The sequence below is a fragment of the Urocitellus parryii genome, chromosome 12 (genome assembly GCF_045843805.1).
Source record: "Urocitellus parryii isolate mUroPar1 chromosome 12, mUroPar1.hap1, whole genome shotgun sequence".
NCBI lineage: Eukaryota > Metazoa > Chordata > Mammalia > Rodentia > Sciuridae > Urocitellus > Urocitellus parryii.
The window spans coordinates 94577055-94602818 of record NC_135542.1 but is presented as its reverse complement, the minus strand read 5'-3'; the positions used below and the strand labels follow the sequence as shown (position 1 = coordinate 94602818).

Sequence of the window (25764 nt, the reverse complement as noted above, 5' to 3'; positions counted from 1 at the left end):
TCAGTTCCATTTTAAACCTCATTTTGCCCCCATTTGTCCCCATTGGCCCCCAAGTCTTTTCCTAGACCCTTTTTATATGCAGGCCAAACAAAGAAGGCACAAGGCCAACAGATTACATAAGGGGGCTCATGCCCACAAGTTTATGTTTGATCTTGAGTATATACACTGAATTGGAGTGTTTCTGGCCTTGCTAACTACAACATAGCCAGGTCCCAGCCCCGGCTACACACTAAAACCATAACAGCACATGAGAAGCCTTGGGGAAGGAGCTTAACCACAGCCATTTGGGGCCTGCCCCAACAACGTCTTTCCCCTTCTTCTGTCTCTTCTAATAAACTTTGCTATACTTTTACTAAGTTTTGTGTACTGCTTGAAGTCCTCTCTTACAAGAGCGGATGACACAACACAGTTTCTGGTAAGACATCTCAAGTATCATCTCTGTTATCACGAATTTGCCTCAACAGTTTATCTTTGTTCATCTGAATGATGCCTTTTTTTTTTTTAAATGATATACCCTTTATTTTGAAGTCCCTTCACTTAAAAGCAACCATGTTTGCTGTTTGCTTCTCTGTGTACTTATTTTATTTTATTTATTTTATTTTTGGTCAAATTAGCTCTTGATTTTTTTTTATTAGCTACACATGACATTACAATGATCTTGGCAATTCATACATTTGAATCAATTGCATTATGATTGCTGTGTACTTATTTTTAATGTGAAGAGTTCGCTGCTTAGCTTTCTCTGGCATCTCCCTATCCAACACATGCACTCTTGTCGGTTTTTAAATCTTGGTTCAGAGAGCTTTCTCTGGAAAAAGACAAGGACCCCATTGCAGTCCAAGATGGCTAGTACACTGCCTGGTTCCTGGATGGGACCTGCACAGAGAGAGCACGTGAGGCTGCTCTTCGTGGGACTCAGGCCTGAGAGGCTGCAGGGAATCCCTGGTCTACAGATCGCACACTCAGGTTTGGCCTGGGGAACCCTGCGGCTGGGCCTGCCGAGTTCGTCGCGCACACCTACGCCGGCACACTACGCATGCGTCGAGGGAAGCGCGAGTTGACTGGCGGCGCGGACGCGCGCTCGGGGCAGCAGGAGAGGCGGGAGTGCGCGCCGCCGTGGACGCCGAAAACCCAATTTGGCGTGAACGGAAAGTGAACGTGCGCGCCGAGATCCGGCCTGGAGTATGGCTCACAGGCCCAAACGGACTTTCCGGCAGCGCCAAGCTCAGTCCAGCGACAGCGATGACGCCGAGGATCCGTCAGCTGAATCCGGGGCCCCCAGGGAGCCGTCGGCGCCGGGCCCGCAGGAGGAAGGCCCGCCCTCCGGAGGAGCCCGCGCGGAGGTGGCCGAACTGTCCCGCCCGGCCCGAGGTCCTCGGGGCCGGGGCCGGGTCTGGGCGAGTTCCCGGCGCGCCCCCGGAGTCGCTCCTCGTGCAGACAGCTCAGGGGGCCAAGGTGAAGAGGGGGGAAACCGTGGGCTCCCGAGGTGACGCAAGGGGCGGGAAGAGGTCGCGGGGTCTTCTCTAGGGGTTCCTAGGACCTGCTGCTGACCAGCAGCCACTTTTGAGTCTCTTCCCTTCTACCGCAAGCCCACTGCCTGCATTTACATATCTCGCTCCTTGGGAGGGACGTTTAAAAGAAATCTTGTTCATTTTAGTGGTTCCTCTTTGCACTATCAGATGACCCTCCCCATTTACAGCTGTAATACAGTTATTAATGTTTATGAAGAATACACATCGTCCCAAAGGAGTTAAATCCTAATGCTGTTAGGTAGAAGTTGTATGTACCTTTGGGAAACTTGCTCACTTGTTCTTTTAAAGGGTACTTAAAAACAGCACATTAAAATAATCAAGTGACAAGGTTTGAAACATTCTCTCTTGCTTGTCTTCGTCTGTCATCAGTTATTTACAAAAACAGATTAAAAGTAATATATGTGACTATCATAAAGAAATTGATAACACTGGACTGTACAAGTAATGGTATTAATTCAAAATGACTACATTGTATTTATCTTTGACTTACAGGGGATCTATCTCAGGTGCTGGTGCATAGGCAAGCTTTACCAGTGAGCTACATTATCCTCTCCCCACGTTTTAAAAATTAATTTATCTAGGTATTTATTTTTGAAACAGAGTCTCTCTGAATTCCCCAGACTAGCCTGAACCTGCAATCCTCCTGCCTCAGCCTCCAGAGTAGCTGAGATTAAAGATGTGTGCCACCCTCTGGCTTGAGTTCTTAAATAAAAGTTTCCAGCATCTTTATAATTTTTACATAAAATGTATTGGTCTAAGTTTAGAGTTTAACAAGGAATACAGTTTGGGGGCCCAGAATTTTCTCCCCACTATTGTTAGTCCCATTAAAGTGATCTTAGTGATTTTGTATGCACTTATTTATTTACAAAGAAAAGTTATACAAGCTTATGGTATACAACATGATTTGAAATATGTATATGCTGTGGGATGGCTAAACTGACCTAATTAACTTATGCATTATCCCTTTTTTTTTTTTTCTGGTGAGAACACTTAAAATTTCTCAGCAGTTTCAAGTACAGTATACAGTATGTTGCAGTACAAATTGTTATAATTACCATCTTGTACAGTAGATCTGTTAAACTTATATTTCTAACTAAAATTTTGTATCCTTTGAGCTGAACAAGGTGGCTCATGCCTGTAATCCCAGTTACTGGGGAGACTGAGGTAGGAGGATTGTAAATTTGAAGCCAGCCTGGACAATTTAGTGAAACTCTGTATCATATTTTAAAAAAGGTTTGGAATATAACTCAGTGGTAGAGTACTCCTAGGATTAAACCCTAGTACCTCAAAATTAATAAGATAAAATTATATATCTACTATGTTCTACTCTTCTATGATTTCCAGTCAACGTTTAGATTCCACATATAAGTGAGGTATTGCCACATTTGTCTTTTTTGTGTTTGGCTTATTTCACTTAACATAATGTCTTTCAGTTTCATGATCTTAGTCATTGTTATGACCTCCTTATCTAAAGTTTTGATGACCTTTTTTTAATTTGTACCCTAAAATATGGTTAAACTTGTAGGGAGAATTGAGGATAAGAGTTGCCTTTTCTCCATTCCTTAGTACTCTCACCGATAATAGCATTTACCTTATAGAATTATGAATATTAAATTATGTGAAACAGGTTTCAATGTGTCTAGCACATAGTAAATGATATTTTTTTTCTATTTACTACCACTGTTTTTCTGTTCAAAATATTACTTTAATTTTTGTCCTTTTATTTTCCTTCAATGTTCCTGTCCCTCTTCTCATTGTGTCCTTTTAGAAATATTAAATGTATAGATAATGCAAGTAGGGTAAGTCTTTGTATATTTGTTAGATCATTCAGTTGTTTCAGAAAGACTGGAAGGTAGAGAAAGATTTGTATGTCTGCTTTAAATAAATGGAATAGGATTAAAATGCTGTATTAATTGTTGATTCCCATATTTTTATTTTTGTGTGTGTGTATTAAAAAAATGTCCTGTTAGAATCCAGAACAGCTGATCTTTCAACAGATGAAGAAGATGGAGCACATCATTCCTCAGGAAGTAATGATGATCACAGTTCATCTTCTGACAGCTTTAGCTCTCTGGAAGAAAAAGAATCTTCATCAATAGGTTTGTAATTTTTTGTAATTTTAGTTAAAACTTTATTCAATAAATATTTATATACAAACATATATAATAATAAATCTTAAAATGAGAAGTGCTTCTTTATTAACTCTATCAATTAGTATCCCTGTAGCCTTGCAACCTTTTCTTATCCAAATCTACAAGATAGAGAAGTATTAAGTAAGAAAGCCAAATTAAGAATTGACGCCTGGTAAACAATTAAAACTCTATATAGGTTCTAGATACAGCACTTGCAACAGAATTTTCTGTTATGATGGAAAAATTCTATACCCTCATTATTCAGTACAGTAGCCATTAGTTACATGTGGCTGTCGAGCTCTTGAAATGTGGCTAGTGCAAAATTTAATTTAGTTAAATTTATGGTCATTTGTGACTGGTGTTTGTTATAGTGAATTGTGCTGCTATAGAAATGGTGGATTAAAAGTGTAATGGACTGGGCTGGGGTTATAGCTCAATGGTGGAGCACTTGCCTAGCATGTGTGAGGACTGGGTTCGATCCTCAGCACCACATAAAAATAAATAAATAAATAAAGATATTGTGTCCATCTACAACTAAAGAAAATTTTTTAAAAGTATAACGTAGTGGATATAAAGCATTGGAACACTCACTACCTAAGGAGAAGTCAGTTTTAGAAATATGTGGAATAGGTTTTAATGGTCATAGTAATTGAGGTATTGTTATCATGTAGTGCCCCAGAAGCACGAGATGATAAATATCCTATGGAGAGTAGGACAGTTCAGCACAGTGAATAATTGTCCTTCTCCCCAATGCCCCATTGAGAAATACTGATGAGAAGTTGAAAACTGACCTTGTGAGGAGCACTTGGAAGTGGAAGGCATGTACTGTTTGGAGAAGAGAAGATGGAGGAATGTGATGATTTGAAGGACTTGTGTGGCAGGAGTGCATTTGTTTCATGTTCTGGTAGACTATGAGAGTGAACCAATAATGGAATATCTGCCTTGAAATATTCCCTGCTTGCTTACCCAAGGGAGATGCTAGTTGACCTCTGCATCTTAGATAATTGTGTGTCAGGTGGAATGGTGTATGTGATAATTATTTAAAGAGTTTTCTTTAACAACATGATGTTAACTTTATGCATTCATCCTGTGTCTGCCCAGCATCCGCTTTGTGGAACCCATTGAGATAGATGTAGGGTATAGAGAAACAGGACAGATAGAATATTTTTCTCTTCCTTGAACTTCTACTTCTTTATTGTAGCTTGAGAATTGGCTCTATGTAGTACTTGTATCTTACCAGTGAGTTTCATTACTTGTAATTTATTATTTAAACCCTACCAAGTTATTTGTAGGTGAATTGCTTGCAACCCACGTTCTTCTGTTTCCATATTCAAACACTTCAATATTCAAACCTTAATGTATTATCTTCTGGCTACATATTAAATTTCCCAAGAAGGCTATAAAAACAAACTACAGCTGAGCCCTATCTCAGATCAACTGAATCTGAGTCTCTGGGATGGGGGTCTGAGCACCAGTAGTTTATCAAGCTTCCCAGATGATTCTCATGTGTAGCCAGGGTTGGCAATTTCTCAAGTAACCTGCATTGAATCTTAATTCTACCTTAGATTATATTAGCTTGTACTTCTCAGCTTTAAAGAGATGTCATCTTGTCTTCACTCACATTACAATAAAAGCATTAAATCAAACAAAAAGTACAGAGTTCTCAAGCAGGTCCTATTGACTTTATAATCAACATTTTTCTTTTTTTAGTAATTATTCATCTAGTAAAGAATTCAGTGAACTATTTGGTTTATCTCATATAACATTGTCTACAAGGAAGGAATCAACCTGTTAAATCCTTCGTGAGGATATAGAAACATCTAACCTTTATCATTCCCCCATAGCAGTCTATAAACAAATACTAGTCTGTAAAAATGCAATCACTTGATTTTCTGTCACTCATTCTCAGTGAATATTTATTGATTTCTAGTCATCACCTTGTATGTTTCATAATTGATTCAAGCACTTTTTATTTTCTCTGGGACTAATGTCAGTCAGTCTGATCTGTAATTATAGACTGATCTGTAGTTACTTAAATCTATCATTTTTGTTGTTATTTCAGACATAAAAGCATTTGTACATCTCTAAGCCAGTGATATGTTTTCTTTCTAAAAAATTTGGATCAAATTTATGGGAAAGATTTAGAAAATTCTACTTGAGCCTTAGGGACTTGTCATTTCTAATATTCTGAAGTGCTTAGAATGAGGAGAATTTCTATTGCCATTTTGGTGGCACACACCTGTAATCCCAACATCTCTGGAGGCTGAGGCAGGAGGATAAAAAGTTCAAAACCAGCCTCAGCACCTTTTTGTGGTGGGGTGGGGGGTACTAGGGGATTGAACTCAGAGGCACTCAACCACTGAGCCACATCCCCAGCCTTATTTTGTATTTTATTTAGAGATAGTAAGTTGGCTTTGAACTCGCAATCCTCCTGCTTCAGCCTCTGGAACTGCTGGGATTACAGGCATGAGCCACATCTCCCAGCCAGCCTCAGAAACTTAACGAGGCCCCAAGAAACTTAGAATCCTTGTCTCAAAAGGGGCTGAGGATATTGCTCAGTATTTAAGAGCCCTTGGTTTAATCCCTAATACCAAAACAAACAAACAAACAAAAAAGGCCATTTTTTTCTAGAATATAAAGATAACTTAGATCACCATGCATGAAGAAACCTGTTCTGAATTGGAAGAGTTCATATTAATGTAGTTTCAAAAAAAGTAAGATAAGCCTCTATTAAAAGTTATTATCGTTTAATCAGGTTGAAAAATACTTCCTTTATACTTTTTAACTTCTTACATTAATGTAGGTGGGACTCACCCCAGAACTCTAGTCTGGTTTGACTTTGCACCAATTGTGTTGTGTTTCTTCTTTGTACTGATGTCCACAGGGGAGAAGGTCATTTCTTTCTTATTTGGTAAGATCTGAAATCAACCTTTCTAACTCCTACAGTTCTTGAACTCAGGAACTGGATGCTCATCATTTTCCATAGCCCTGCCCTAACATTCAGAGTTTTCAAAAGGGAAAATAACTAGCTCTCATCAAAAAGTTATCAAAACTTGATGAGTAAGAGACTTAAAAGATAAAATGAAATGGTTTGAGTGTATTTCCTGATACTTCTAAATTGAGTTAATTTCTCTAAATTACATTTAATCTAGAAAATTAATTTTCTTCTTTTACTGATATAGATTGGAGCCATTTTTAAAAATAATGCATATATAAAAATAGAGAAAAATTTAAGAACATAGTGCTGTTTTTCTTTGTTTAATGTGAGAAATATGTATTTCTGTTGGTGTTTGTGGTTTTCATTGTACTCTTCTTTTTTCCTTTCAGTTAGGATCCCTGATGCAGCTTTTATTCAGGCAGCCCGCAGAAAACGTGAATTGGCCAGGGCCCAAGATGACTATATTTCTTTGGATGTAAAATATAACTCCACCACTCCTAATACAAAGAGGAATAGTGATGAGGATCCTGAGAGTGAGCCTGATGACTATGAGAAGAGAATACCATTTACCCCAAAGCCTCAGACACTTAGACAAAGAATGACTGAAGAAACAAGTATATATTTAATTTATTTATCATTCTATGAATTTTAAGGCATTTTTCCTTATAATATTTTATGATAAAATTTCCATAAAAACATAATGTAGTGTTTCACATGATAAAGAGTGTTAATGTTGGCTTTTATTTACTATCAAATTACTATCAATTTGGTCCATGACATTATAGCCTCTAAAAGATGTATCTGTGTCAAAATATTATAATTAAAGGGTATGTGTAATAATGTTTACTAAGCCTGTACCCTACATACTTTTTGGCGGGTTGAAGAAATTATGCAATATCTTAATTTTGAAACACAGGAAGCTATCATTTTCACCTCTATAAAATTTTTGTTTGTAAATATGGAAGATTCTACAGAGATTTTTAGATGTCATATTAACATCTTCCGTACTTTAATAAAAAGTTTTCTTGATGGAACAGTTGGGTGACATGAGTACAGATTCTGGAGTCAGTTTGCTGGATTTAAGCTTCATCGTGGTCCTCAGACAAACTATATAACAACACCATGCCCGCTACTATTGCAAGTTTTCTCATTTGTAAAATGAAGGCAACAGTGGCACCTTCTTCCCAAATTATAATGAAGAATAAACATATAAAGTGCTAAGTCAGTGTATAATACACCCCAGAAATGTTGACTATTACAACTGGAATTGGAAAATTACTGAGTGTTTATGTGTGACTTTTTTGTTGTTGTTTGTTATTGTTTTTTAATTTTTTAGCAAGTAGAAATGAAGAAACAAGTGAAGACAGTCAAGAAGATGAAAATCAAGATATTTGGGAACAGCAACAAATGAGGAAAGCAGTTAAAATCACAGAGGTAATAATTTTTATATCATATATTATTATATTCCTGTGCCTACTGTAACAAATTACCATAAACATGGTAACTGAAAACAACAGAAAATTTATTCTCTTACATTATTGAGGCCAGAAATCTGAAATCAAGATGCTGACAGGACTGTACTCCTTCTAAATGCCCCATAGGAGAATCCTTCCTTATCTTTTCCAGCTTCTAGTTGTTCTAGGTTTTCTTTTAAGTTGTGACTGCATGACTCCTTCCCCTGCCTTTGCTGTCACTTGCCCTCTTAGTGTCTCTAATTTTTATTTCCTATAAGGACACTTGTCTACATTTAGGGCTCACCCAGGTTATCCAGGATGATTTTGTCTCAAGTTCCTTCACTTAGCTACAACCACAAAGACCCTTATTCCAAATAAGGTCATATTTGTACATTCCAGTGGATAAGACATGGATATTCACTATGCAGCCCACTACACCATAAATATCATGTCCCTTTCCACTGTTTTAAATACCTTACACTTGAAAGGACCATATTTTTTAATTCTTAATTTTCTAGTAACTTACAGTGTATATTACATAACACAGGTGTTTGAAAGTTAAACTCAATATATATAGTGAGGTTTAAAATAAAACTGAAAAGAAAAAAAAAACTGAGGGTTTATTTCAGTGGGAGATTTCTTGCCTAAAATGCACAAGATCTGAGTTAAATCCCTAACACTACAAAAACTTTTTAAAAATAAAATTTCACTTGGGATCAAAAATCTTGAATTTTGTTTCTGACCTTAATACTAGAATATAATCCCCATGAGGTCAAGAATTGTTAATAATTTTGTTCAGAGTTGTATCCAATAACACCTAATATGGGTGCTCAGTAAATATTGAAAGAACTGGAGTAAAACACTTGATTTCTATAAGTTTCAAGGTTGTTTACATTAATAATAAAGAGAATGATAATGATATTAAACACCTGACTAGGTGACTGTAAGGTTCAAAATTATAACAAGTCAAAAGTGCTTATAAACACTATAGTAATATACATATAAAAGGTTTTATATTTGAATCTTTTTGATAAGAATTCTTTAAGAGGCTGTTATTTGTTATTTTAAGTTAGAAAGTTTTATAAGATTTCCATTTTATTTTAATACTAAAAAGCTAACTAAAGCTAAACCTGTGATTGTAATTTTGGAATTTCTGACCCAAGAAATGATTTAGCAGATGGTTTTTAACAATTGTAATAGGCTCCGATGTTTTTCCTTATTTTTTTGGTAAAAGTCAGTGTAACAACATCATTAAAAACATACTTCAAGAAGAAACATGCCACAGTCCTTACTCCACCTGCTCAAAGTTGCATAATTCCTTTGTATTTGATATGCTTTTTTTTTTCCCTCAAATTGATTGCTATTATATTGTCCAGCAGAGGTTCCAAAACTGATGCATTCATGAAGCCCTTAGTATCTCAGTACTTTTATCATGGTGATCCTGAGTTAAAAGATTACCAAACAATTCCAATTATTAAATAGTTAAGTCCAAATTTAACAAGATTTATATGCTAACAACTTGCCCATTTGAAAAGAATAATACAGGTAAATTGAAGAAAAATCTTTTTATTTCATTTTTTAATAACCACAGTTATTTCCTGATAGATTGTGTGCACCTGTTTGACACTGCATGTCTTCTCAAACCTTGAAATCATATTGGTCACTGCCTCTCTTTTCCATACTGATCTTCAATACTTGCTTTTTTTCATAGTATCCTCCTAAAACCCAGCTCCACAAATATGATTTCATCAAAAGGAGTATAGTATAGTCTGATGTTGCAAACTGTGAACTAATTAGAGCTAGAAGTTCAAAAGATGCCGAGTGTTGCTGTTTCCCTAGAAATTTTAAAATATTTCACCTTACCTCTTTGAATTCTCTGGGATTCCTTCACATACTTTGGGAACTAGAGTCTTCCTACAATTTTAATTTATGATTTATTTGTTTTGTTTTGGGTGCTAAGGATTGAACACAGGGATACTTTACCACTGAGCTATGTTCCTGTTCCTTTTTATTTTTTAATTTGAACCTTGAGAGCTTGTTTGGAGGTTCTAGCAGGGGAGTGCAGCTACTTGTTATACCCTTGTCAGAAGAACGATCCTCCTCTGTCGAGGAAGATCATCCTCTTCCACTGAGTGCACAGCTTCTGGAGGGATGCACATGGAGTGGTCAGGGAGGAAGGGGACACCCACCTTGTCAATCAGATCAACTGAATCAGCCGTGGAGATCAATGGGGTAACAGGTGTCATAGCCAGATCATATTCAACATCTTTATTTTTTAATTTGAGACAGCTTCTCACTAAGTTGCTGAGGATATCACTCAGTTGCTGAGACTGGCTTTGAACTTGTTGTCCTCCTGTCTTCGCCTCCTGTCCCTAGCATTACAGGTGTAGATCTCTACACCCTGCTAAGTTCTCATTTCTTTGATTAACATACAAATGTCTTCTCCTTCTTCAATGTAGTTATAATATTAACTAATTTTATTAGCTTTGTGAGATTTAGTGGAGTCAATGAATAATTATTATAACCATTCTTTATTTTGGTCAACATTTTAGATTATTTGCAATATGAATTACTTTCCTATTAGTAAATAATAATCAGTGAATATTTGATTTCTTTTGTTTAGAGGTGTGGTTTTCAACTATTTCCTTAAGATAGTTGCCCCCCCCCAAAAAAAATGAATGTTTTTATGTATATTTTCTCTAAAGAAACTTAACTCAATTTATAATTGCATTGATATTAGAATGTTTCACCAGTTTTGCCAGCTTTAGATGCAACTATCATTGGCAAAAATGCAATTTCTTATTTATTTGATTAGCATTTTTATTACTAATGCACGTGCATTTATTGGTTTCTTATTGAAGATTTACTATATGTTCATATCACTTTCCTGTGATAGTCACAACAAATTACCACAAATTTGGTGGTTTACAATAACAGAAGTTTGTCCTCCCACCATACTGAAGAACAGAAGTCCAAAATCAAGGTGTTAGTAGCCATACATTTCTTCCAGAGGCTCTAGAAGAGAATCTACTCCTTCACTCTTCTAGGTTATAGTTGGTATTCTTTGGCTTGTGGCCACATCTTGGCCATCTTTTTCTCCTTCTCTTATGTCCCCGGACTCCTTCCTTTGATATGTCCTCTCTTTGATAAGGAAACAAGGAACTGCCCTCTGTATAATCCAGGATAAATACCTGCTTTGAAAATCCTTAATTTAATCATATCGTTTGTCATAATATTTACATGAATGTGAGAACATATTTTATAGGGTCTCCATTTGCTAACTATAGCCACTTAGAATGATGTACAGTCTTTGCAAGAAGAGAGACCGCTACACAAAATGATTACAATGAACTCTTTATAGGTTCTCCCAGAACTCACTGCAGGGAATAGCACAAAGAAGCAAGGGATGTTTAGATTTATGGAATGGTGAATAAATAGGGAAGTCTGGAAAAGTCTCCCTAAAAGTGGTGATATTTAAAATTGGATTGGGGCTGGGGATGTGGCTCAAGCGGTAGCACGCTTGCCTGGTATGCCCGGGTTCGATCCTCAGCACCACATACCAACAAAGATGTTGTGTCCGCCGAGAACTAAAAAATAAATATTAAAAAAATTCTCTCTCTCTCTCTCTCTCTCTCTCTCCCCCTCTCTCTCCCTCTCTCCCTCCCTCCCTCCCTCCCCTCCCCTCTCCTCTCTCACTCTCTCTAAAAAAAAAAAGAAAAATAAATAAAATTGGATTATTGAAAGGTATTTATTATGTAAGGGATTTGAAACTGAAGTGTCAGGAATGTTTGGGGGATTTGCAGCTGAGTTGGATATGAGTGGGAGACTTGGTGAAAATTGATGAGAACTGATGGTGCTTCATGGAAAATATAAAGAATAATTAAGCTAATGACTTGGCTAAATATCTGGTCCACTTCTTCACATGTCCTAGTTTCAACCAAAGACTCTTCAGAACCCTTTGAACATTTTAAACATAGTGGTGATGAGCTGTGATTAGCCAGAGGATACTAGTACATACCTGGATATCTATATTATAAAATGTGTTAGCTAAAGATGCATTTGTATGAGCCTTCTGTTACTGTAAGAAATACCTGAGATAATCAATTTGTAAAGAAAAAAGGTTATTTTGGCTCACAGTTTTGAAGGTTTCCATTCACAACGAGATGACCCCATTGCTTTGAGCTTATGAAGACTTAGTACATTATCATGGGAGCACATGGTAGCAGAGGACGCCCAAGATGGCCAGAAAGTGAAAAAGAGAAGAGGAAGTGTGTGGTCCCAATATCCCTTTCAAGGGGCATGCCTCCAGTGACCCCTCTTGTTTTCACCAGGTCCCATCTTTTAAAAGCTCCTTTACATCCCAATAATACCACAGGCTGGTAACAAAGCCTTTAACAGGGCCTTTGGGGAACATGTCCCCAAACCATAGTAGCATTTCTGGGCAAATAACAAAACCCAAATGACAGATGCCAGAAACAAAAGTTTTTCCTAGAAAACTTCCCCCAAACTTCCATTTAACTGGCTGCTTCCATCACATTGTTCTGGTCTACCATGCCATCATTCATGTAGCATTCATCCAAAGACTATTGCTTCTTTAAAAACCACATGACTTGCTTAGAGTACACTGTACTATGAATAAAGGTAGCTTTAAAAACTTTGAGAACTAAACTTCTGGGAAATTTTTGATTTTTAAAATTTGTCTTTTCTAGATTTAAGTTTTAAAATTTAAAACTGAGAATTTAAAAAACATTTTGTTTTAAAAATAAAAGTTACAAAGGCAGAAAATTTTTGATCTGGAAGGGACCTTGGTGTATCCAGTCTCCTTTTAAGCTATTAACATTTGTAAAGTAAATGAAATGTTTTTAAAAAATAAATTTTCATATTATTTCTAGGGAAGAGATATAGACCTTTCCCATAGTAGTAAATCTCAAACAGTGAAGAAGTTTGATGCTTCCATTTCATTTCCACCAGTAAATTTAGAAGTTATAAAGAAACAACTAAATAACAGGTGAGTAATACTGATTTTAAAATTTGTATTTGTCTAGACACTTAGTACAGTGAAAAAGCACTCTGTTCTTTTTAATTATCAAATATTAATACCAAATAGATTTACAGGACAAAAATACCATTTGTTAACTGCACTAATACACTTGATTTGACTTGTGTTTGTATTCTCAGTCTTTTTGACAGATATGTATTACATAGTTGAAATCAGTAATCCTAAAATTCTGGTTTTTTTATTTAATAATTATAAGCATTATTCTACATTGTTAAATGACCCTTAAGTTTTAAAATATATCATATTTGTCCAAATAATTGACATATCATTAACTATTAGTACATGTATAAGTTTTTAGATATTAAGTTATTTCTGGTTTCTAGGGGATTGACAAACTACCAGTTTCTCCAACTTTTATTAGTAAAGTTTTTTTGGAACACAGTCATGCTTGTTTATTTACATATTGTCTGTGGCTACTTTTGTCTACAACACAGAGTTAAATAGTTGCAACAGCAGTCATCTAGCCTTTAAAAAGACTAAAATATTTACTCTCTGGCCTTGTACACAAAAAGTTTGCCAACACCTATTCTAAATCAATGTTTCTGAGTTTTTTTTTTTGTAGTGTTTTTTTTTTTATTTTTTTAGGCAGGGAGGTTGGTACTGGGGTTGAAACCAAGGGCAATTAACCACTGAGCCACATCCCCAACCCTTTTTTGTATTTTATTTAGAGACAAGGTCTCACAGAGTTGCTTAGGGCCTCACTAAGTTGCTGAGTCTGGCTTTGAACTTGCAATTTTCCTGCCTCATGCTGGGATTACAGGCATGCACCAGCAGTGCCCAGCTAAAGTGTTTTTTTAATAATGATGTTAAGTGAGATTACTGTCACATATTCAAGATATTTCTGAAATAACTATTATTATTTAATGGCATTCTGATACAATTTCCTTTTTAGAAGAAAACAGCTAGAATGGCTCTTGCTTCTAGACTTGTATATAAACCAGACCTGAATGGTTGTTCATAATTGTCTTGCAAGAGTGACAGCACAGAACAAAGACAATGAATCACTGGTTTAGATTACTATTTCATTTAATCGTGGTAAATGTTACTTTAACTTTATTGTCATATTCTATTTTCTTATTCACAAGGTTCTATATTTTTTAAAGAAAATATATCTTCATGGTTTAAAGAAAAATAAAAACCAACCAGTACAAAAGAATACACAAAGAAAAGGAGAACTATAGCTGCCAGTTTCTTATGTTTCCTTCCAGAAATGATCTGTATCTGTATAAGTACATGTATATTTTTTTCCTATTTTTATCTGTGCATTATACATAATGGAAGGATTCATTATTACATATTCATACAAGCACAAAATATAATAATGTAATTTGACTAATATCATTCTCCAGTATTTCCCCTTTTCCTCTCCTCTCTCCTCCTGGTCCCTTTCCTCTTTTCTACAGATCTCCCTTCCATTTTCATGAGATTCTCCTGACCACCCTTCTTTTCCTTTTTCCTCTCTAGCTTCCACATATGAAAGAAAACATAACCCTTGACTTTCTGAATTATTTCTGATTTATTTCACTTAACACAGTGTTCTCGAGTCTTCATCCATTTTCCTGCAAATAACATATTTACCTTCTTCTTTATGGCTGAATACAACTCCACTGTGTGTGTGTATGTATGTATATATATATATATGTATGTATGTATGTATACCACATTTAATTTATTCATCTATTGATGTGCATTTAGGCTGGTTCCATACTTTGACTGTTGTGAATTGTGCTGCTATAAACATGGGTATGCCTGTATCACTGTAGTATGATGACTTTAATTCTTTAGAATAAATAACTGAGCAGAGATATACCTGGGTCAGCTGGCGGTTCTATCCCTAATCTTTTGAGCAACCTTCACATTGATTTCCATAATGGTTGTACTAATTTACAATCCCACCAGCAGTGTAAAAGTGTTCTTTTTCTCCACATATTCTCCAGCATTAATCAATCATTCATACTCTTGACAATTGCTATTGTGACTGGAATAAGATAAAAATCTCAATGTAGTTTTGATTTCCATTTTCCAAATTGCTGATGATATTGAACATTTTTTTTCATATATTTGTGGGTCATTTTTATTTCTTCTTTTGAGAAGTGCCTGTTTAGTTCATTTGCCCAATTATTAATTGGATTTTTTTTCTTTTTTGGTGTTAAGTTTTTTGAGTTTTTCATATATTCTGGATATTAATTCTGTCAGAAGAGTATCTAGCAAATACTTTCTCCCATTTTGTAGGTCCTCTCATTCACATTGTTAATTATTTTTTTGTGTGCATATATATTTATATATTGCCCCATTTTTTAATATAATAGAGAAAGCCCACTATCTATGTTGTTTGGTATATCTAGAAATTTTTCACATTGTAACTACTTACAAATTCACTGCTATGACTGATAATATTCTACTTGATTAAAACAATATTTTATTAACGGTGCCTGCTGTACATTATTATCTTGATTTATATCTTAACTCTCACTGTTCTTTACATAAAACAAAGACTGAAAGGAAAAGATAGTAAACCTTTGGGAGAGCACGTTTGGCTTAAGCAAGTACTAGAGTGTCTTTTATGGACCAGGTTAGCAGGAATAGAATAATATTTTAATCCTGATTCAAATCCAAATACTATGAAATTGTATTTTTTATTTAATTCTCTCATTTTTAGTTCTCTCATTCTAAAGTATTCAGAAAGTCAAATATTAGAAAATACATTCCAGATATTTTTAAACAAATGTGTTTCTTTTTCCTCCATTGGCATTTATCTATGACAGGTAACTGATAAACAATGAAAAGATCAGCAGTCATTGAATTGTATTTAACAGTTTCTTCATGTAACATCAGTTGATGGGTATGATATTCCCAAGGGCTAAAAGAATGTGGGCTGTCTTGACTTTAATAGGCAGCATATATCAAAATGCAACCAGTAAGGGATTTGCTTGAAGGAATAACAAATTCCAATGACAAAACAAAAGCATTTCAAATCCAAAACAGAAAATTTGTATCCATTATGTCTTTAAATGACATTAATGCCAGCTCACTCAGATATCTATATTCCTAGAAAGATCACAAATTTAATCTAAGAATAATTCTACATGGTCTCCTTGGATTCAAATTTAAAATGATTGATTCTTCTTGGATCTCACAGTTTATAAATTCTCATGAATCCCAGCATACTCATTAACTTCTAATCTAAAACTAGCCTATGGATTAGCCCTCACCTTTAAAAACCTAGCAGTGTCTGTACAACTATAATTTGCCAATTTTTAAAAATGGGGGAAAAGAAAGGATTAACAGTTAAGAGAAGATATGTCTAGAAGTAAAAAATTAAAATTAAATTAAAATTTAAAAACTTACCAGTGTCATCTCTTTCCACTTTGAGAGCTCTGTAACTGTAATGATATCCTTTTCAAGTCTAATAAACTTAGATTTATAAGATTATCAGTTCCCTTGGTTGTCTTTGAAAATGTTTGCAATAGAGTACTACTTCAAAAGGAAAGATTGGAAAAATAAAGCATTTTTATTTTACTTATTTAGATTAACATTACTACAAGATACTCATCGCTCACATCAGAGAGAATATGAAAAATACATGCAAGATGTCAAGAGCTCAAAGAGTACAATTGAGAACCTTGAGAATTCATCAAGTCAAGCTGCAAATTATAAATTCTATAAAAGCATGAAAATCTACGTGGAAAATATAATTGACTGTCTTAATGAAAAGGTACATATAAATCTATCATTCTGGGAAAAACACCTTTATTATACAACTAAATAATATTCTAAATCTTATTATGTGCTTTTAATTTTCTATAAGTATTTTTTCTACATTTTTTTCTATTATCCCCATTTATTAGTCAATAATTTATTTTATCAGTAAAGGGTTATAGGTATTTCTCACTAGAAAGGTATTCTAGTTAGGTATTGTCTAACTAGAAACTATTTCACCTAATTATAGGTTATAGGTATTTCTCACTAGAAAGGTATTCTAGTTAGGTATTGTCTAACTAGAAACTATTTCACCTAATTTATTTCTCAAATTGTTCCAGCTATGGCAATTAGGAACTTTAAAAAAAAAAAAAAAGTATTTGTTTTTTTAGTTATATGGCAGTGAAGTATATTTTGACATATGATACATACATGGAGTATAACTTCCTGTTCTTGTGGTTATATGTGATGTGGAGTTTCACTAGTTGTGTATTCATATGTGAACATAGGAAATTTATGTGCAGTACATTCTACTATCTTTCCTATTCCCATACCCCTTCCCTTCCCTTCATTCCCCTTTGTCAATTCCATTGAATTCTATCCCTGTCCCCATTGAGTGTTAGCATCCACATATCAGAGAGAACATTTGGCCTTTATTTTTTTGGGATTGGCTTTTTTCATTTAGCATGATAGTCTCCATTTACCTCCATTTACTAGCAAATGCCATAATTTCATTCTTCTCTTATGACTGAGTAATATTCCATTGTGGATATATATCATATTTTCTTGATCCATTCATCTGTTTAAGAGCACTTAGATTGGTTCCATAGCCTAGCTATTGTGAATTTAGCTGCTATAAACATTGATATGACTGTATCACTATAGTACGCTAATTTTAAGTCCTTTGGGTATATGCCAAGGAGTGGGATAACGGGGTCAAATGGTGGTTCCATTCCAGATTTTCTGAGGAATCTCCATACAGCTTTTTAGAGTAGTTGCAAGAATTTGCAGTCCTACCAGCAATGTATGAATATACCTTTTTCCTCACATCCACACCAACATTTATTGTTAGGTGTATTCTTGATAATTATCCATTTTGACTGGAATGAAATGAAAACTCAGTATAGTTTTAATTTGCATTTCTTTAATTTCTAGAAATGTTGAATATGTTTTCATATATTTGTTGACTAATTGTTATTTCTTCTGTGAAGTGCCTATTAAGTTCTTTAGCCCATTTATTAATTGGGTTATTTGTTTATTTGGTGTTAAGTTTTTTGAGTTCTTTAGATAGCCTTTTCCTACATATTTTTTCCTCTTATTTTTTATTGATATAATTATGCATAATAGTAGGATTTGTTGTTACATGTTTCTGTATATGCACAGTACAATATAATTTGTCAATCATATTTCTCAATACCTTCCCTTTCCCCTTCTCACAAGGTTCCCTTCCTCTCTCTTCCTGGGTTTCCCTTCTATTTTCATGAGATTCCTCCCACCTTTTCTTTTTCTTTTTTTCTCTCTAGCTTCAGTGAGAGAAAACATATGACCTTTAATTTTCTGGGTTTGTCTTATTTTGCTTAACAGCACTCTCAAATTCCATCCATTTTCCTGCAAGTGACACAATTTCATTCTTCTTCATGAATAAAACTCCATGGCGTGTGTGTGTGTGTGTGTGTGTGTGTGTGTGTATTTTCTTTATCTATCCATTCATTCTACAGGTTTTTAACATAGTCCCTTTGGACATTAAGGGGATTTGTACTTGTTTTGATGCTATAAGTAATGCTGTATAAAATCTTATGTATTTTATAATAAAATTTTATGTTTAATAATTCCTAGAAAATGAAACAAGTCAAAGAAAATGAATTATTAAGTACAAATATTTTTAAGGCTTATGAAACATATTGCCAAACTGTCCTCTAGAAAGGTTGTGTCAGTTTTATTAGTTGACTAGATGAGGAAAAAATGAATTTTGTTCTTCTATATTATATTCTGATCTCAAACCCTTTATTTTATCAGCTATATGTAGTTTTTCTTCTTGCAGATTATCTCTGCCTTGTTATTATGTTGGTTCTTAATGGGAATTTTTTTTCTTTTCTTTTTATTTCCTTTTAGTTTTCTTAGGTTGAACAATTCCTCTTGTGTGTTGAGGGTAGGGGGTGGGGTAGAGGTAACCTAGGATTGTACCTATGGGTCCTTTACCACTGATCCACATCCACCCTTTTCTTAGTTTTTATTTTGAGATAGGGTCTTACTAAGTCACTGAGGCTGACCTCAAACTTGCCATCCTCTTGCTCAGCCTCCCAAATCACTAAGATCACAGGCACATCCTACCATGCCTGGATATATTCATAAATTTTGAAATTTTTATATGATCAGATTTATAAATGTTTCAGCTTATACTTTTTGGCTTTGTTTTATGCACAATAAGTTCTTACACTGGGATCTTCAATTATCCTTAAAAAGATAGGTTATTTAAAAATAAATCACGTTCTACTTTCCATATTACTTAAATCATTAAAATGTTGTCAATTAAATGCTTTGTCCTCTGTTGTTTTAAGTTGATTGCCTTTCTATACCATATGGTAGTTGCATTCTAATGTATCAATTAAAATGTAATTTTTTTCTTCATTCATCCTTGAAAAATTACACATTTAAAATCTTACCAGTCCACCCATTGATCGATCTATCCATAGCAGCAGCTGTGGAACATCACTGGAATAAAAAAGCAACTATTGTCCAAGAAATAGAAGTTCCAAATTCAACTAGCCTGTGTTTCTGCATCACGACTTTCATACTCATCCCTGGTTAGTTCTCTTTCTCATTCTCCAGTTCTTCAGATTTCACCAGCTTCAAGTGCCCCTACTATCTTCTCCTCAGCCTGGGGAAAAACAGCTGCACCCCTCATTTCCTCCTGCTTTTCTATCTCTTATGTTTTTATCATAAACATCCATGTTCCTCACTCTATCTCATTTGGTTTCATTATCTTTTTATACTTGTTCTAGTAGAAAAAGGTGATTTTCTGGTTTTTGATATTAAAAGTATTTGCAGCTAGGTCTTTTGCTCACAATGTTTTATAATTAAGATGCAATAGTATTAGAAATGTCTCTTCATATGAAAATTGAACACATAATGTTTATATATTTTCTAAATATTACTTATTTATACTTTTAAAACTGCTTATCAGTGACCTGTAGATGTTACTTGTATATGTATTTCAGATGATCAACATCCAAGAAATAGAATCATCCATGCATGCACTTCTTTTAAAACAAGCCATGACCTTGATGAAGCGCAGGCAAGATGAATTAAAACATGAATCAGCGTACTTACAACAGTTATCACGTTAGTGTTTTTTATGTTTAATACGGTTTATTATTCATGAAGATACATATTATCATTGGAGAATAAAAATGGTTTTATTCTTACTTAAAAAAAAAGTAAGCTTTTTGTGTATTTTCTCACTAATCTTTCCTCTGTTCCCTTTCAAAAACAAAACATTTACAGGTAGAGTTTCAAAATAAATTAAATCTAGCATTAAAAAACAAATATTATAACTTCTAATCCCTTAGTATTTTTAAGCAAAATATTTATATGGCCATTTAATGAAATGTTTTAAGATGAGTTCATATAAATCTACAGACTGTTAGAGATCTAACTTTGTAGTTTTAAGGACTCTTCAACCAACTTGTTATGGTGAATTTTAGTATAGGTTCATCTGTAAGATTTCACTATATGAAATTTGTATATTTCATGTTAGTTCTTACACTGGTTTTGTATTTTCAGAGATGTCTTCCTCTCATTGAAGTGCTATCAGGGGATAGTGAAAGGGATTAAATCGCATTTCTCAGTCATAAATAATGATCTATACTAAAATAGATAACAATATGAATAAGGTGTTGGCAATGCAAATATTTCTAGTGTTTGGCTATAGAGAAAATCAGTAAAAATTATTGAAAAAGAATATGAGGAAAAGAAACATGGAAATAAAATTATCTTGTTATTATCAAGTACTAAACTACCAATCAAGGTACCTTTTTTGGGCTAAGAAACTTGAGACCTAGTAACATTGTGAGAGGGAATTAACGTGAACAATTAATTGAGCAATGAAATATGCGATGTAAGCATATTTTGTGTGTTTATATGTACTTGTATGTATATGCATTCATGATATTACCTTTGTTTTTCAAGGTGTTTCTTTTTTCTTTTGAAAATTTGCAGTACAAAATGAATTTTATTCATTAACAGGCAAAGCTGAGACATCAACAAATGGAAGTTTGGCTATAGATGAAAAATCTCAGTGCATTTTAGAAGATATTGAATCTCGAAGGTACCTATAGAAAGTGAAGACTTAAAGCATCAGTGAGCAAGTACTTTTCACTATTTAAATAGAATTAACTGTATGATATAATTAAACCTAATCTGACATGTTAATTTGTGAAAATAATATAAGACCAAAATTTAGTAAGCAGTTCTCAGCTGCTTTAAAGATATATTTGAATCTGTTGAAAGGAAGGGGGAAAAAATTGACATATATCAAGCTGGGAATTATTCTTAACTAGAAGCAGGTTCTAATTTTATTGTTACCCCTTCTTCAGTAACTGGTTAACCCACAAGGATGTTTTTGCCAGGAAATTCTTATAAGAAAAAAGAGGAAGAACCACCATCACAAACTTATGAAGCTGAAAGTTTCAAAAATAGTAACATAAAATTGTATCCTAATATTATGGTGTGTTTCTGGCCATTATGTATAAATTATAAAATTACTGCTACTTTTTGTTTTAAAGAATTTATTTTGGCAAGAACTATTTGCTTTCCATTTATTTGTGATTCATTTCAATTACAAATTATAGGATACAAAGAAGACAAGCAAGAGCACTTTCTGGTAACTATAACCATCAGGAAGGGACATCTAGTGATGATGAGCTGTCTTCTGCAGAGATGACCAACTTCCAAAAAAGCCAAGGTCAATTACCATGTTTCCAAAGATGAAATGCTTTGCTATGATTACCTTTAAATACATAAGTTATATAAAACATTTGGGAAAATTCAAGAAAAAGGAAAAATGATTTTGTCCTTTAAGACTTTTCCACTCTCTGGAAAAATAGAAAATAATGGCTAAGGAACATTGTGAATATTCTTGCATCTATATAGTTTTTTCCCCTCAGTTTTTTCCCTTCTTTTGTTACAAATGAATATTTTAGTTTCATTTATTTACCTCCTACTTCCAATGCTAATTATTTTTACTTTAAAGCAATTGAGTTTAGTGAAACCATTATTGACATCATGAGAAGGTTCAGTGTGTATGGTTAAAAGAGTCTGGGCTTTAGAGTCAATTGACTTAAGTTCAAAGAAAGGCTTTATTCTGTGTGGTCATGGGCAAATTCATTGACCTCCTAAATATATGATATTGTTTGTTTTCTATAAATGAGTATTATATCCATCTTGGTGATGAGATAATGTATATGTAGTATTTTAGCAAAAAGCAGGGGCTCATTAAATGGTAGCTGCTCTTAGTATTGATATTATCACTTTTGTTACTAACATGAGTTTTTTATGAAAATTATATATTAATATCAAAGGAAAGTGTTTAACTCAATTGATTACATAGTCATATATGACTATGTTTATAAGGAAAGCAAAACTTAAAATGCATAACTTAAAGAGGTTTTTTTTCTTTTTTACAGGTGACATTTTACAGGATCATAAGAAAGTATTTGAAGATGTGCATGATGATTTTTGTAACATCCAGAATATTTTATTGAAATTTCAGCAATGGCGAGAAAAGTTTCCTGATTCCTATTATGATGCTTTTATTGGCTTATGCATACCAAAACTTTTAAATCCCCTAATACGAGTCCAGTTGCTTGATTGGAATCCTCTTAAGGTATTTACGCTTAACATGTGATTATCCTGGTCACAATAATTTCTTAAATTCTTTTGCTATCAGGTTAGCTATAAAACACCTTACCCTAAGAGTTGGAGCTGAAATTCAGAGCTTTGGAACAATAGTCTGGAAATGTGTACTTTACACTACATTCTTCTTTACTTGGCTGTGACTCAATTTTTCAGTCTTAGCATCACTAAATTTTTATATATTATTTGAAATCCTTCCAAAAAGTATAAGGTGGTATAGGTTTGGGGAAATCCAACATAAAAGTCTTGTTCCAAGGGCTCTGAAGCTAGAGATAACATATTGGAAAGAGGTGGTAGGAGGCCTGCATGGAGGAGGGAAAGGATTTCAACAATAAGAGATTAAAGATATAAAGGGAGAACTATTATTTCAGGAGCTGGAGTTTACACTGAAATTGACAGATAAGAATTTATTTTGGTAAGTAATTGAAGGAGTAACAGATTGAAACTAGCCCTCCTTGTTATCTAACTTGAATGAAAGTAAAATAAGAAATGGAAAGCCATTCTTTTTTTTTTTTTTTTAAGAGAGAGGAGAGAGAGAGAGAGGGAATTTATTTTTAATATTTATTTTTTTAGTTCTCAGCAGACACAACATCTTTTGTTTGTATGTGGTGCTGAGGATCGAACCTGGGCCGCACGCATGCCAGGCGAACGTGCTACCGCTTGAGCCACATCCCCAGCCCCTGGAAAGCCATTCTTATAGCCCAAATTCAATGTGACAGATTCCATGATAGTGGCAAAGGGAAGAGAAGGAAAGAATTGATTATAAGAGGAGTTATAAATTAAGAAGTAGTGAAATGTAGAGAATAACCCTAACCCTCTACATTAAAGATAACCCCCAAGGTGTTGGATCCTGGAGTATTTGAAGAATAGTCATTTCATGCATAGTAGTAGGGACTTTGCAGAAAGAATGAAGAGGATTTTATAGGAAGTTTTTTTTTTTCTTCATAGATGATGAAACAATAGGGGACATCCTTGGGAACATGCCTACTCAGCAAACAGAAATGAGAAAATGAATCTAGAAGAGAGGGAAGTTGAGGATAAAGATTTAACAAAATAAATGATTTCTTCTCTTTGCCTCTCTCTACCTGCCACCACCATGCTGGGGACTGAACCTAAGGCCACACACACTACTCTTTCTTAGTCATGATGCCTGTAGACTCCAGGTTAGGTTCAGGACCACATAATCTTCATGGTTCCAGAACCAAGTTTATTTCTAAGAAAGTGCTAGGTAGACAGGCACTGTGGCACATACTTGTAATCCCAGTGGTTCAGGAGGCTGAAGCAGGAGGATCGTGAGTTCAAAGCCAGCTTCAAAGTTCAGCAATAGTGAGGCGCACTAAGCAATTCAATGAAACCCTATCTCTAAATAAAATACAAAAAGGGGTTAGGGATGTGGCTCAATGATTGAATGCCCTTGAGTGCAATCCCTGGTACCCAAAACAAAACAAAACAAAACAAAAAGTGCTAGGTAGTCAGTTGGGTAGCAGCCTAATTTGTTAACCATGCAAACTGAATTGGGTACTTATGTGCCTAGCAGAGATCATTTCATTAATGCATTCAACAAATAATAACTGGTCATATGTTATTTTCTAATAAGCTAAAAGCACTTGCAAATCGCATATTTATGTTTATGGAATTTTAAAAAGACCAGAAGCAAATTTTGAGATCGCTAAATTTTTATAAGCAAATTTCACGGTTATTTCAAATGTATTTTGCTCCTACAAGAGCACTTGCCATAGGGTAAGCTCTGAAGGTCCTGAGACTCAATGTGCATTTGCTGATTTTTTGCTGAATGAATGAATGCATACAATGCAGCTTTTTGTTACATTGCATAGACATTATGTCTTACCCATGACATCTGCCAAGTGGTGGTCTAATGCTACATACACAGTGTTAAAATGTGAAAATATTTTCTTCTTGATCCTTAGAAAAAATTCTGATGATTACTGGAAAAGTTAACTGTTTTAAAATACTCTATTGTGTAAGTATTTATTTATAACTTTTATAATTCCATTTTTAAGTTGGATTCCATAGGGTTAAAACAAATGCCATGGTTCACGTGTATAGAAGAATTTATGGATAACAGTGTGGAAGATGCAAAGAGAGACACTAGTTTTGATAAAAAAATTTTGTCTTCAGTCATCAACAAGACAGTTATTCCTCGACTTACAGGTACTCCCTTTTAATCTTGCTAACATTAATTTGCTTTTTGACAGTATAAAATCATTCTCTTCAATTATATTTTTTTCAGAAGTTTTGTAACAAAAGGAAAAGTTATATGCAGTAAATATCAACAGGGGCTGGGATTGTGGCTCAGTGGCAGAGCGCTTGCCCATTAGCACGAGCGAGGCCCTGGGTTGGATCCTCAGCACCACATAAAAATAAACAAATGAAATAAAGGTATTGTGTCCAACTGCAACTAAAAGATAAATATTTAAAAAACAAAAAAAAAAAAAGATCAACCAATGTCAAGTTTAAACTGTTTTAAAAATGCTTGTAGGCGGACTAGGGTTGTGGCTTAGTGGTAGAGCGCTTGCCTAGCACACATGAGGAACTAAGTTTGATCCTCAGCACCACATAAAAATAAATAAATAAAGATACTGTGGCCATCTACAACTAAACAATATTTAAAAAAAAAAAAAAAATGCTTGCGTGGGCAAATGGTTGGCTACCAAACTTCTACAACTCTGATCATTCAGCATTGTGACATTACTGCTACTTTTGTGACACCTAATTCATTTGTTAGGAGAATGCTTTCATACATCCTTCACATCTCTTTCTTTCTCTTAACTTCTCCTTTTATGATTTTTCTCTTTCTTTTCCCTTTCATTAAAAGAAAATTACTGTATTTTCTGTGTATCTGCCACTTGCAACTATGGGCACTTAGGATTAATGCCTATGATTCAGACTTCAGTCTGAAGACACTTGTTTTACCTAAAATTGCACTTGACAAGGATCTGTTTCACCATGTCACAGAATCAATTTTGATAGAAAAGATTACAAAACTCTGTTTTTAAAAAATTGACGTGAACATACT

The 25764-nt window shown here is 34.3% G+C and overlaps 1 protein-coding gene across 3 annotated transcripts in view; it reads left to right on the top strand.

The window, feature by feature from the left end:
* Positions 1–1098: 1098 nt before the first annotated feature.
* Positions 1099–25764, top strand: part of Gcfc2 (GC-rich sequence DNA-binding factor 2) — a 46209-nt gene continuing 21543 nt past the window's right edge. Inside the window, exons 1-11 of one of the 3 annotated variants that reach the window (XM_077791798.1) lie at positions 1099–1455; positions 3503–3631; positions 6992–7216; positions 7939–8036; positions 12949–13064; positions 16644–16830; positions 20033–20156; positions 21060–21141; positions 21665–21777; positions 22499–22698; positions 24749–24899. In XM_077791798.1, coding sequence (XP_077647924.1) covers positions 1185–1455; positions 3503–3631; positions 6992–7216; positions 7939–8036; positions 12949–13064; positions 16644–16830; positions 20033–20156; positions 21060–21141; positions 21665–21777; positions 22499–22698; positions 24749–24899 — 1696 coding nt within the window. In that variant the 5' untranslated portion in view covers positions 1099–1184. Of the gene's footprint in view, positions 1456–3502; positions 3632–6991; positions 7217–7938; positions 8037–12948; positions 13065–16643; positions 16831–20032; positions 20157–21032; positions 21174–21664; positions 21778–22498; positions 22699–24748; positions 24900–25764 lie in introns of those variants that run through there. The other 2 variants (XM_077791799.1, XM_026397440.2) reach the window with 2 other exon arrangements.